The sequence below is a fragment of the Sphaerodactylus townsendi genome, linkage group LG11 (assembly GCF_021028975.2).
Source record: "Sphaerodactylus townsendi isolate TG3544 linkage group LG11, MPM_Stown_v2.3, whole genome shotgun sequence".
NCBI classification, from domain to species: domain Eukaryota; kingdom Metazoa; phylum Chordata; class Lepidosauria; order Squamata; family Sphaerodactylidae; genus Sphaerodactylus; species Sphaerodactylus townsendi.
The window spans coordinates 27,542,787-27,556,810 of record NC_059435.1 but is presented as its reverse complement, the minus strand read 5'-3'; the positions used below and the strand labels follow the sequence as shown (position 1 = coordinate 27,556,810).

Here is a 14,024-nt window from a genome sequence, read left to right as displayed (position 1 = left end):
CTGCCGTCTCTCTGCCTTGCTTCTGTAATTTTCTTACAATTCCAGTACAATCCTAAATAGAGCAATGGATTTAGAAAGATAGAAATCTATTTAAGATTGCACTTTAAAAAATTCTTTCTCCTGCTGTGTGTTAAGAAATTTGTTGCCTTGTTTATCACAGTTTGCTTCTCAAACTCTTTCATTGCTTTTATCAATTTATACGTCTTTGCTGGTGTTTGTGCATGTACGCTTAATTTCCTTTATTTCGACAAGATTTCCACTATTCAAAGAATGCTGCTGTTATTTACTCATTCTGGCTTCCTTTTGATCTAATTCATAGCCATTCTAATTTGAGTCACTTGTTTTATCTCAGCCTCGTATAGTGTTTTTGAGTAATTTCCAATGTTCCAGGAGGGTATTGATTTTCTTGACTTTTTCATTGGGCTTCCTTTTGACTTGTCCCCTCCCTTTTCAAAAAATCCCTCTTCCAAAAAGTAGATACCACCTTCTTGGAAATTCTAGGCAGTTTTATACTTGTGTATATGTTTAATTCAGGATGCTCATGGTCACTGTTCCTTGGTGTTTCAGCAACATTTTATGTCTCAAATGAGTGTTATTTTTTGACTGTGTCATGATTTCTTACTTTACTGTGGTTGGGAAGAAGAAAGCATGGAGGTTCTCCCAAGCTAGCCTGTGTGACAAATATAGTTCTCAACACTTCTTGCACTGTTCCCCATTTGTAACCATGAAAACCATGCATGTGCGAATGAGTCTGTTGAATGGGAATTCTAACACTGAAGGGATCAACTAACAAACTGCTACTCAAAGGCTCTGTATTTGCACCCGTTTTAGCCTTCACTAATACAGTGTGATCCTTTTCTCACCCATTGATATGCCTGTACTTTATCCTCCAATTCTTTTCCCTGCTGGCAGCCTCTATTTGCCCAGTATGAAACTTCAAAAGCCTAAAGCTAAGCTGCCCCTTCAACTGCGGGTGCAGACCGGCAACTATTGGAGGAGGGCAAGAATAATGAAGGCTTTTCATACAAATGTAAAACTGCCTGATCAAGCTGTTCTTGGGATGAAGGGATTGTCACTTTCCCCCCCAAGTTTCATGAGCATTTGTATCATTTTCCTCTCAGCTTTATTTATGAATTGCATAGGTGTGGGGAATTTTTCTTATTTTTGCATTTAAAAGAAGAGGGAGATGTTCAGGAAATGAATCTTGTTGTTTCCTGTTCCAAACTGTTGATGAAGGGTAGCTTAAAAGGGGCCCCTTTCCCCGAAACCAGAACTCCAAAAACAAGTTCCTGTCTGAAAATGTCATATTTCTGTTTTCAGGGAATAGAACAGTTGAAAAAAGAAGAGAGAAGATGGGCTAAAAAAACAAAATGGATGAACATGAAAGCAGTATTTGGCCATCCGTTCTCTATAGTTTGGCTTAGCCCATTTGCTACTCCAGACCAAGGAAAAGCAGACCCATATCAGTATGTGGTCTAAGAATTCCTGAGCAGCCTTTCCACTAAAACAAAATCCACATTTACAGCACTACGGTCATTTTACATGAATGTTTCAAATGAAAAGGCAAAACTTTTTTATATTAAAAAGTATATTAAATGGCTGGACACGGCAGCAAAAAGAAAAAAAACCATCCTGTATTCTGAAAATTTTCGGTAATTCTTTCTCTCTTTCTCTCTCTCTCTGGTGGCTGAAGCTTTTTTTATGTTTATTTTTTAACTGGTTAACTTCACTGGCCTGTTTGGTTTTATTTTCCTGTCTGCTTTTTGTATGACATAACTAATGTAAAGGGGAATTTCTTTTCTGAACTCACCTATATTGACTGAGTAGCCTTATACCGTGGTTGACATCTGAATGACGGTCTATATCAGCAGCCCTACCTTCCTGCATAAACATGGATTCCTTGGCTTTCAGGTGATGCCTGCAGTGGGTCTCTTTCTTTATGGCATTTCCACCACTTGAATTTAAGTGTGACGTACTAAGAACTAAAAGATGGAAAACAGGAGTCATGTTGCGCAGGGACCGGTTGATACTGATGATGCTGTTCACCTTATTTTCATCTCATTTTGGACACTCTTGGTTACAATTGTTGGGTACCATAGCTTTTTCCTGATTAGCAGGAAATGTTGTCTTCCTGGGTTAAGTGATGGAGAGTTTTGTGTATATGGATTTTAATGCCTTACACTTGAGGATGGAAGAAGAAATCTCTAGTTAAACATATAGAATAATCAGATAATGTCCATTAGTTTGGACAAAAAAAAAAGAGAGAGAGGCTAATGAAAGGTGAGCATGTATAGAAGTGACTTGCAGGCCTAGATATAAAAACCCAAGCACAGACAATTTTGGTAAATGTGACAGGATTGTATTTGCCCCTCCCCCTCATCACTAGCATTACCAGTCTTTTATAGCTCTGTAAATGTTTATTCTCCTTTATATTTATACATATTATATATTTTGCAGTGGGGGAATTGTCAAGTGTTAAAGGTTCATGCATGCCTTCTCTGTCATGACTGTGTGGATGGCAAACTTTGTGCACAGTATGAACCGGAAGGTTGGAAGTGTAGAGAGAGCATTCCTTTGAAAACAAAAACGGGTAAAATTGAGAACACCCAAACTGACTGGCAACCCAATCTGGAGCCCTGGGGTGGGGGTGGGGGGGCAGGGACCATGCCACTGCAGCACTGCCCTGCCGCCTCCATAATGCATTCTGGCAGCGTGGGGAGACAAAAACACAAAAACAAAAAAAGACTCCCCGCCGCTGGACACCAGCATCCCAGGAGGCAGTTCAAGGAATCAAGCCATCTAATATTGGCTCCACCCCAGTCTCCAGAACGCCCCTGCTATACCAGCAGGCGCACTGTGGTGGTGCTCTGCACCATATTGGAGAAGCCCAAGAGGCTGTGGTGGCCACCCGCAGGCTGATTTGCCTCTCTGCCAGGGTAAGTGCCCAGGGAGGGCAAATCTGCCAGCGTGGGGCCCCACTGTCTCCACCATTGCCTTCGCTCCCCCCCCCCCCCAAATTGGGTTGCAAGTCTATAATGCTCCTGTATCTAGGCAGGAGCTTTGCTACGTGTTTTAGATCACAAGCATATGTTTAGGGGGTGGGGATTAGTATTACTGGCTGACTGGGAACCATCAGAGTGATTTGATGAAAAATCTCCCAAAATGTAAAACTGCAAATAAGCGGTGTCCCTGAATTTATTCTTTCCACTGAATCAAAGCCATGGGATGGGAGGGAAGCCAGTGGAGGAGGCTAATGGATCTGTCTTGTTTTGAAAGTTATGTGAATCCTGCATCTTTTCAATTCTGTCAATGCTTCCATATGGGGAAAAAACCACAAATGCAATAAACTTTTTCTGAACACTGTTTCTTGTCTTTTTTTTTTCAGCCTCTTTTACTTTGCAGACTAGATATTGGAAAGACAAAGACTGAAGAATTAGAACTTGGGTTTAAAAGAATGGAACCAACATTTATAATCAATAATGTACTATTGGCTGCTTCACTCACTTTTAAATTAGTTGTTGACTGTCTAGTGAGTGAGTAACTATTTCTGCCCTTGAATCTATCCTGCATCTATGATAGTATGTTAAAGTAGCTGTCCTATAGAAATGGATGTGGTGGATCAGCTGGCCTCACTGTGTACTTGTCTAATACTATAAATTTATTTGGGGGGAAAGATGATTTTAGAAATCATGTACTTCTTAGCAGTTGGGAAAGAAGAATTTACTCTTTCAGGCATCCTACAGATGATGTAGGAATAACTTTTTGCTGAGTTCACTGAAAATTATTCCCAGGTAACTGTGCGCAGGGTTTCAGCTTTGCTAATCTTGTCCAACGGTTTTATTTTTTTTAAGTAAGAATGCATTTTTGTTGTTTGGAAGACTTGATCAATGTTTTGAAATGGTCTTTCAAGTCCTTTACTTTTGCTAGTGGAACAAGTCGTCATCACATAACCTTTATTAGGCATTTGTTACAAACCCCCATTGAACAAATCAACTTGTCAGACATTCTATAGGTATTTACCATGGTCTTGAACTTTAGCATGACGCCATCATCTTTGATACTGTACTGACTTACAACAGCTGTGCTGTACTGTTTCTAGTTTCCACCCATTTCCTGGTTTCTGTGCATTATTTAAAAAGGAATCCTCTGGCATTTCAGGAAGTTAAAGGATTATAGATTTCCCCTGCCCCCTTCCTTTTAATTTTTCCTTTGAAGTTCTTTGAAAATTTGTTTCAAAAATGATTTTGTATCCTTGTTTTGGTCAGATTTTTGAGATGGATAAACCTGAAAGAATAGTATTTTCACATAGTGTCATATGTAAAAACAAGAAACCCTTGGAGTATGCTACCTTACTGTGAATTAGTCGCAAAAAGATATGTGGTCTGATTCTTTGTGGGGCAAGGCTGATGAATATCTTTCAGTACAACATTACTCCAGCGAAACTGGAGTATGCTTGTATCTCATAGTGGCTTGTTTTGACACATTTTGAGAGTTATTTAGACTAGGTTTTATAACAACTACTGTTTGTAAACAGTTAGCATTGCAAGAGATTGAACAGATAACACTCACTTTTCCTTCAGTTATATTGAATCAATGTAATACTACCAGTGTTTATAGCTGCATCTGCCTGTCTTGTGGATCCTTTCTACAGTGGGATCTCTAGCACAAATGTTTATTGGTCTTCCACTATTAGATGTAAGAGGAATTATCCTGCAGTTTCACAATCTCAATATTCCTATTGCAAGCCTACAGTAACTTATATCTTGACCTGGATGGCCCCAGTCTAACCTGATCTCACCAGTTCTTGGAAGCTAAGCAGGGCCTGCTCTGGTTAGAATTTGGACGGGAGACCTCCAAGGGTTATCAGGGCCATGACGCAGAGGCAGGCAATGACAAGCCACCTCTTAGCATCTCTTGCCTTTAAAACCCTGTGGGATGTCCATCAGTTAGGTGGGACTTTGACACGACATACACACGGCTGCTGAAACCATCTCAATGGAAAAACCAAAAGTAGGTTCACATCATGGAAATCCTCTTAGCTGAGGTCCAGGAGGGCAATCCTCTCCCCCCTATAAGAGGGCTTTCCTTCCATGCATTTTGCAAATAAGTGAATCTGGTTTTTCCAAATGTGAGAAGTTCAGTGTTTTAATCAATTGGAGGCATCTTTACCCAGTGCTGCCCAAAGTGCTGTCTTTAAATTGATCTGCTAGATGCACTTTTACATGCTAAGGGAATGGAACCTTAGAAGTGAAACATCTTTTTAAAAAATGTATAGCCCCCCCCCCCCCATCCCCAGCAATTGAGGCTCAGTGTGGTTGACACAATTTATTATTATTTTATATATGTACACATGCATGTATATATGTACAAATATATAAATACCAAGTTTAAATTTAATTTAGAAACATGAAAACTAAATTAATACCTGCTATATACAGATGACACCTTAATCAAATATTTTACCTTGGGAAGAACATTTCAACAAGGCAGGCATGAACCAAGAATGACAATAGTATCAATTAGTATCAATTTTATTCCTTCAGGGGAATGGAGACAGAAGGACACAGAAAAAGGGAAAACACGAAGGGACAACATGAGGGGGAAGGGGGGGGGTACAAGAAGGGAAAGGTTAAATTGCTGTTAAATAACGTATGCGTTTGTAATAGCTTCCATTTCATATTAATTAATATTTGAGATAGTGTGATGAAGTTGCTAGCATTGATGACTCTGACCCGTGAGAGTCTCTGGTTGAAATCTCTGCTGTTGCACATAGGGTAGCTTTTGTTGAGCTGTACTGCCTGGTAAACCTAAAATGAGAAATGGAAAACCAAGTATGGTCCCCTTCTCATTTTATGCTTACGACAAAACTCCCATCCGCCTTTAGTAATTTTAAGGGTAATGGTTAGAAGCTTAACATTTTCTAGAAAGCTTCTGTTAAAAGAATGTATATAAATCTATGAAGGCCTGTCCCATTCTTTCCAAATCTTGGTACTGATATTCAAATGTTGGCATTTTACAGAAGGCATCATCATCATTAAGAAGATAAAAAGGTGTGTCTAAACTAGAGGCCTAGCTGTTTCTTGTTTCATATTTGTGTCTTGATTATCCCTGTTGTGATTTTGTGTGTGTATGTTTGTTTCCTGTGCCCATGTGCTTTTCCTTAAACAGCAACAAGCTTTAAAAAATTAGCAGCCTGACATTTGCCCCATCTACCTGTAAGTGAAATGCTGTGAAAAGTGCTTGGTTTGAGGGGATTGGGTAGAGCTGAGATTTGGCTTCTGGGATTGTGAAATACAAAGTTGGCCAAATGCTTCTGCAGGAGCAAGTAAATTCGGTGTTTGTTTTTAAGCTTCAGTAATGCAGGAAAGGAGGGAGACTGTATACACCTTTTTCAAGATAGTTTATGGAGAAGTTTTTTTAAAAAACACACTTGTATTAAGTATGGGCTGCAAAGGTTAGTTGATTAAATAGATTAATTGATTTTAAAAGGTGCCTCAATCAACTGGGCCACAGATTTTTTTTCTCCCCAAATCGTTAAGTGTTTAAAAATGGAAATTCTTTCAAAATCTGTGGGCACCATCTTGAAGACATGCCTTCTCCTTTCACAGAGCAGGAAGCCACTCTTCTGAGGTGGTGCCTGTTGTAATTCATTTGTGTCATTAAACACCAAGAGAGTTCTTTTTTGGTTCAGAACTCTTTATCAGTGCACAAATTTAAGCAGCTTGATTAAAAGTCATGTGACAAATTGCCTAAGATTTCTTCAGTTGACTGACAGCCCTAGAACAAACTCTTCTGTCAGAGAACGTGGAAGCAAAGTGCTGAAAAGGCACAACAGCTGGTAGATCAAGTGATGCAGACCCAAGTTTGCTGCCTTTTTTTGTGGTGATCGCTAGCTGATCATACCAGTGTAAATCTAGGTACAGACCTAAAACATCCATAGCCATGTTTAAGAAGCCTTGAACTCGGATGATATCAGGCAGTCCTGCGTGTGCACAATTTGTGGCTTTTTCCTTGAGAAGTTTTACCTAAACAGTATTTTCCTGACCAAGTCAATGGTCTCTTCATTTATGGCTCAAGGCTGTTTGGGCGGGGGGGGGGGGGGTTGTGGGAAGCTTCACTTTCCTAATATGATGAAATGGCACATAGATGTCGCAGATTCTCGGGTGTTCAGTGTAACAAATCAACCTGTTCTGTCTCCCACAGGGCATTGAGCGACTTAAAAAACAGGAGCCCACTTGGGAAAGAGTCGTCGGCTGGGAAGGGATGAAACTGGCTTTCGGGGGTGAATTTTCGCTGCGGTGGTGCAGTCCTTTTTCAGACCTGAGTTGTGAGGCCGCTCCACCATCAGGGACAGCAACGGTTGCGCCATCCGAGAGGGCGGCCCAGGAAGCTTTTGAGCAGCTTTCTGATCAAGAGTTCATTGTGCAAGTGTGTTAAAGGAATATGCTAAGTGTCCTTAACGATGTCTGCATACTTTTGAAATCTGTGCACTTGAGACTTAGCTTTAAGGAACTATGATGCGTGAAGCCGCTGAGGCTACGGTGTTCCCAGTAGCCAAGGACCATACTAAAATAAAGCAATGCAACCAAATTCCCATGCTATTCTTCTACTGATGATGACCACAGTTTAACTGAGCTATGATAACCATTTAATGAAATACAAACAGTTTGTAAAGTTAACAATTGCTTTCTAAAAGTATGCAATAACTATGTTGTTTCCCAGGAAAACTATTGAGCCAAGTGCATTTCTGAGGTCCATTTGGGGTTTTGTTTGAATCTCATGGCATGTGGAGATTGTCCAAGAAACTCAAGACAAGTGCAAAACTTCCAAGTTCAGCCACGTGATTTTGAGAGACCGGAGAAATCTTATTGTTGCTCCATTAATACAAAAGGTTTCTGTTCATCTGAATGGCCCCCAGGGAAGTATTAAAGTGCAAACAGTTGGTTTTCATACCAACAATGGATTGCTTTTTAATCAAAAGAACTACAAAGATGAAGGACAATGGCCACTTTTTAGCCAAACCAGCATTTTGAAAATTGATGATTGTTCATTATAGATAAGGTCGCAGTGGTAGGTAAAAGCCGGATTTGGGATTTTGATCTTTGAAAGTTTGATCAATAAGATCAATGTTTTACAAACATTATGGCTGAATTATGTCCACATCTTATAGGTTTGTAGCCTGTTTGTTGGAGACTGGAGAATTTGGATGGTGCTGTTACGATCAGTGGCTGTAGCCTTAGGAGAAGCTTGAAAGTTGCAGTGCAGCTTTTTGAAAAATGGTTCACCTGTTTTATCACTGTGGCTCGGGTGATGAGCACTCACATGGCCTAGCTATGACCATAGCTTCTGGTTACCTCTGAAGGGGACCAATTAATCTCAGTGTCAGGGACACCACACATTCCCAAGAAATCTTTGGGGAAAGAAGGATATCTATCTGGAAACAAGTGTTTTCAGATTAGCTGAGTGGATTTTTCAACTTCTTCCTCAACGTTGGGAGTTCTCTGCTCTGTCAGAGGAGATGTATTTGTGCCTTATGCTGCATATCAGATGGGTGAGTATCAATGGCCCTATTTAGCACTTACAGCTGCCACTCATGCAAGACAAGCCAGTATCAGAGACCTGTGTGACTCTACTGGGAAGCCATCTGCTTGGTTTTCCCAATCATAAGCCTTTTTTCTCTTTCCCCCTTCTTACTTGACTAACTCAAGAGAGCATCAAACGTTTGGATCATGGAAGGAAAAGGATATTTCTATTAGAGAGGTAGCAGTGGGTGGGGGGGGGGGAGGGGAAGGATCTCATAAACCTTCCAATGTGTGCTACTGAAATTGTTCCTCTATATCACCTAAAAAAATTAACTTCTATTGAAGTTTAGTTTATTTAGAATATAGAACTGTAGCCTCTTGAAAAGCTGAAGGCTGCATCTATCTTTCATGGAAGAAATTAAAAAGCTACCAACAGTTCTCCGTTCAGGGACTAAGAGACTTTTGTAAGCATTCCACGCATTAGAAGGGAGAAATATCACAAGCCTGATATCAAATTAGGTAACAATCCAGTGCACTTACCTTTTTTAAACTCCCCAATAGAGTGGGAAGGAGCTGCAGCCGCAGCTGCCCTTTCTTTTCCTGTCATGTCCCAACACCCCACTGATGTTGAGGATTCTTTTTCAACATTGCCGGTTGGGAGAAGTGGGCGGAAGCGAAAGGCTGGGGGGGAGGAAGAAATGCTCTTATCCTGTATCCTACTCTACTGTGGGGATCCTCCAAAGGAAATGACTTTCGTAGGTTTCCCCAACAGGCCATGGAGTACCTCTCCAGACTGTTTCAGGTCCAGAAAATGGTATAAGGGGAACCTTGCAGTCATTCTCCAGGCACACCACATTTGCAATCTGAACTGGGAATTGTGTGCATGGGGAGGGGAATCTCAAATACATATGACTGACACACAGGATGAGGATCCTGAACCTGACCTGTGTAAGGCTCAAGTATCCCTGAGGTAAAAAAAACTTTGTTGGATCTAAAGCAAGATTATAACGCAATAAGGGATTAAAAAGTGCTGCTCAGAAATGAAAAAAAAAATAACATTTTCATTTTATTTTAAAGGGAGTATAAATGGAAATAAGTAAAAGTATAATGAAAAATATGACTCTCCAAATATTATAGAAGTTGGTGCTTAATTCAGATTACCAGGAGGAAGGTGAGGGCCCAGAGTAAAGGCCTCTGAAAATTATGAATGTTCAATGAATGTCACTGAGCCATTTAGTTACATACTTTGTGAGCCAAAGAGAGTTGAGAAATTGAACCCAAGTATTATTATCAATATCTCTGTTGTGTGGCAAAGGGTTTTTTTTTAACCCTTTGTACTGGGTATTTTTATAATAACATTTGTGTAAAATAAGCTATTTGTCAAGAATGTTCACAAATAATGTATCAGTGCCTGTGAACATTTGATGGTTCTCACATGATATGGAAGTTGAACACATATGCTACTGACTGTGAATCCTAGCTTATGTGTTCTAGTTGTCTGAGTGGAAAAATCACATTCATTTCAGTAATCTGTCTTCCACTGATACCGATTAGACTTTGCATTTTATTGCTGAATCTGTTGGGCAGGCCAAGCAACTCAAGAGTGATATGATTTATTGCTGCTTGTAATGAGTTCAGCAATGGCAACATACATTCTAATTACGGTACCCTCTTTTTTACTTTACTGTTCATGTGGGGAACACTCGTTACCTCAAAATTGCCTTTTGAAATTGACCTGTTGTGGTATATGCTTCCAGTTGAAAATATAACAGCAGTTGTTATATGTTAACTAAGGAGACCGAAGCGTGTGATGTCATCAAAGTGTTTTGGAAGTGTGTAAGTAATATTATCTGACAATGTTAGGATGCATTGCCAAGGAGCAAATTTAAGCCAAGAGAGAATTATCTGACAACAAACAGATTTCTGCTGTGATGTTGCCTATTGGAAGGTGTGGTGGCAAAGCAAGAGACTGTTTCTCCTGGTAGTTTTGTGGCATATGTTTATGATTGATAGAGCTGGCCTGGGAGCCTTGCCATGCTTCTCACGTTACAGTTCGAGGCTTTTTGTTGGCTTTCTTCATTGCTACTCTGTTTTCTGTGCACAGTTGGGAACAATAAAGCAGCGAAATGGATGTGGAAAAGCCAAGGAGTAAATGTCAAGTGGAACCTGATTGTAGGACCTCTCTTTCCCTCTTTCATTGAAAGTGCCTTATTTGGGTCCAGACGGTTTTTTCTAAAGCTTTATCTATCAGACCAAATAATTGTTTAAAAAAAAAAAAAGGAACCTGGTATTAACCTGATGTCTGACTGTGCTGCTTCTGAGTTGTACTGCTTTTTGCTGTTTGTCAGATAACCTTTCAGGCTGCCGCTTAAGGTACTTCAAACCAAATAGCCTCAGTTTCTGGGATCCAGTGTTTACATTACTAGGTGTATTGCTAATTACTGTGAGTAGCCTCATTGAACCCAACAGAACAAGCCTTCCTTCAAAAGCTCCAGGTTTAGTTTAGAAGTATTTGCCTAAGTGCTTGGCTGAGGCTCACTGCTTGGGGGAAGGGAAGATGTTCTCCTGTATGCTTGCACTGTTACGCATCCAACCCGTGCATTAATGTGCTGTGTTCTAATGTAGCTGTGTATCTTGAAGATGAGATGCAGCTGTTCTGGATCCTGGCAGGCTGAGGAGTGCCTGAACTCAAAAGCTTTAATAAACAGTGGGCTGGGGCCTAGTCAGTGGTGGGATTCAGCAGGTTCGCACCACTTCAGCAGAACCGGTTGTCAATATGGTGCTTGTATGCAACCAGTTGTTAAATTATTTGAATCCCACCACCGGAACCGGTTGTTAAATTATTTGAATTCCACCACTGGGCCTAGGCCCTAGTGTATACAAAGACAGGCCTTCTGGTGTTTTCATGAGCAATTTATTGAAGCTCTCCTATGCAATTAAAGAGTGTATGTATTTACAGATCTCGGTGTTCTATTTTTGCTCTTTGTATCTTATTTTCTGATTTCAATTGAGTAACTACTTATTAAAAGAATCAAATATTTTCATCTCAGTCTTATTTTCTCTATGTTTCTCTATGGTTGCTGTGATTCTTTTTACGGAACATTTGGGAACATTTGGGATCAATTTCTGTCCATGTCGTATCTTTGCCAAGCTTGTATACACTCCGCATATATGTCACAGGGGCTTCACAGAAGATTTTAAAGGCTGTTCAGGCTGTTGTCCGGGTAAAGTGGGCCATCCACCTCTTGGCATGCTGCAGGTCTTCTCTTACAATCCAAGCATGACAAGGCAACACAGGAAGACTCTGTAGGTAGTGATGACTTGGGCAAATGCCATGTCCTAAGTCAATCTGATGCCAGGAGAAATTCATTGCCAAGCTTCTAAAACCACAATGTAAAACTGAGGATAAGCAGCATCCATTGTCTTGGATCTATTGGGGGCATGTGTGTGTGTATGAAAGAGAGAGAGAGAGAGAGAGAGAGAGAGAGTCACTGATTCCCCCCCCCCCCCCCCCCAAAGGACCTCTCATTCTGCCCCAGGCTATTCTTGGAGGTTCTGAATAATGCTGATTTTGGGATCAGGAAGGAATTTTTCTCCAGGCCAGATTGGCTAGGGATCTTGGAGCTTTTTGTCTTATTTTGGATATAGAGCAGGGGTCATTGGTTGCAGGGTGAGGGGGAGTTACTTTTGCATTTCCTGCATTATGCAGGGGGTTGGACTGGATGACCCTTGAGGACCCTTCCAGCTCTAGGTTTCCAAAGGACTTTGAAGATTTGCTTGAAGTAGTATAGTGATTAAGAGCAGGGGGACTCTAATCTGGAGAACCGGGTTTGATTCTCTACTCCTACAAATGAAGACTGCCGGGTGACCTTGGGCTAATCACAATTCTCTCAGAACTCTCTCAGTCTTACTTGCCTCACAAGGTGTCTGTTGGGGGAAGAGGAAGAGAAGGCCTTTGTGAACTGCTCTGAGACTCCATACAGTTGAAAAAAGCGGGATAGAAATCCAAACTCTTCTTCTTACTGGTGAAAACCTCCCAGATCCAGTGTGTACTGGATACCAATTCTATACCAAGATAGGCAGAATTATGTATCCTGTGCAATATGCAAATATACATGGTTTCCTCTGCTTCTGCTAATCAATGGAAAGGGTAAATAATAAAGCCACTGGAAATTTAGCTCAACTCACATTTGGCTGGTGTGAGAGAGAGAGGGAGAGGGAGAGCAGGCATAGCCTGGGTTTTCTAAGCAAGATAGAAGTCTGGGCCATCACCTCTCCTCTTGAAACTGTCACCTGGGGGCAATACATGTATAGCAGTTAAGGAATAAACTTATGAGTTGGTTGTCTGCTTGCCTGGTTGAGGTCCAGAAGGGAAACAGCATGCACAAGAAACAGGGTCACACCATTTCTTCTTAAATTTGGCATTTAATTTCTAAAGCTGTACTTGTTATCACAGAATATAAATGTCTCCTAGCCAACTTAAGAACATAATGCACCAAATAAAGTAAAGTAGGCTACACACAGCTACACATTATGCTGGGGAACCAAATGCTAACAGCAGAATTAGCTGCTGGCAAAGCCACCATTACATCAACCAAAAGCACGTGAAGGAGCAAATGTCATTAGCCTCACACAAAGCCTTAAATTGTTTGCTGAAGGAAAACAATGCTGGTCCCTCACACCGAAGCCGCAGATATTATGTCCACTCCAAATTCTTACTCATCTTAAACTGCCAAATCTATACACGTGTAAGAGCAGATTTGAATAATCTCTATTAAATCCCCATTTGCTAGAATCAAAACAGCTACACCCTTAAGCTACTTAAATTCTCTTAGCGTTTCTCTCTTGCCATCAAAGCTTCTAGCAGTGTCAATAAGGCTCTGTGGCAGCCTCTGACTGCCACCACATGTTGGATTTGGGGATTGCCTCTATCCCGTGATGGTAATAAGTTTTTCCACGGTTATCCCTTTCACTTGGGTCGAGTTGAGTTTGGCCACTATCTTTTTGATCCCTGTTTTCCTTGGAGTACATATGATTTTGGATTTAAAGATGTCGCCAGGAGCCACGTCCCTACAAAGGGAAAGAGAAGCAAAACCACAAACATAGACATATTATTACACGTGATAACTCTGACAGTGCAATCTGAAGGCGGGAGGGCGGGGCAAAGCCACATTGGCAGAAGCGTGACCCCTGCGCTAGCGTCAGGGCTACATGCACCAACAAAACAGGCATGGATGCCGACACAGGGGTACATCCTTCAGCACAGGGGAGTTGTGCTAAAGTGTGATGTCCAGAGAGCTTCAGTGCTGGTGCTCCTCCTGCTCTGGCACTGGTGGGGGTGTTCTGGGGGCATTCTCAGGGATGGAGCTAACCTTAGTCGGCTTCCTGTAGTCTTTCATCCTACGAATACCCCCTTTTGCTGGCAGAAAGGCAGATGCATCCCACTGAACTATGCAGGGGTTTTTCAGTGAGTCTGGATCTTTGCTGTTTTTCTGGCTTCCT

General features: G+C 41.1%; 2 protein-coding genes across 10 annotated transcripts in view; one reads left to right on the top strand and one right to left on the bottom strand.

The window, feature by feature from the left end:
- ZDHHC3 (zinc finger DHHC-type palmitoyltransferase 3) overlaps window positions 1-11,566 on the top strand; it is a 47,952-nt gene extending 36,386 nt beyond the window's left edge. For 8 of the 9 annotated variants that reach the window (XM_048511816.1, XM_048511814.1, XM_048511810.1 and 5 more), the window contains one exon: window positions 7,204-11,566. In XM_048511816.1, coding sequence (XP_048367773.1) covers window positions 7,204-7,437 — 234 coding nt within the window. In that variant the 3' untranslated portion in view covers window positions 7,438-11,566. Of the gene's footprint in view, window positions 1-1,320; window positions 3,364-7,203 lie in introns of those variants that run through there. The other variant, XM_048511819.1, reaches the window with a different exon arrangement.
- A 1,361-nt stretch (window positions 11,567-12,927) lies between these two features.
- Window positions 12,928-14,024, bottom strand: part of TGM4 (transglutaminase 4) — a 38,536-nt gene continuing 37,439 nt past the window's right edge. Inside the window, exon 14 of the mRNA XM_048511808.1 lies at window positions 12,928-13,592. Within this exon, the coding sequence (XP_048367765.1) occupies window positions 13,451-13,592 (142 nt within the window). The 3' untranslated portion in view covers window positions 12,928-13,450. The remainder of the gene's footprint in view (window positions 13,593-14,024) is intronic.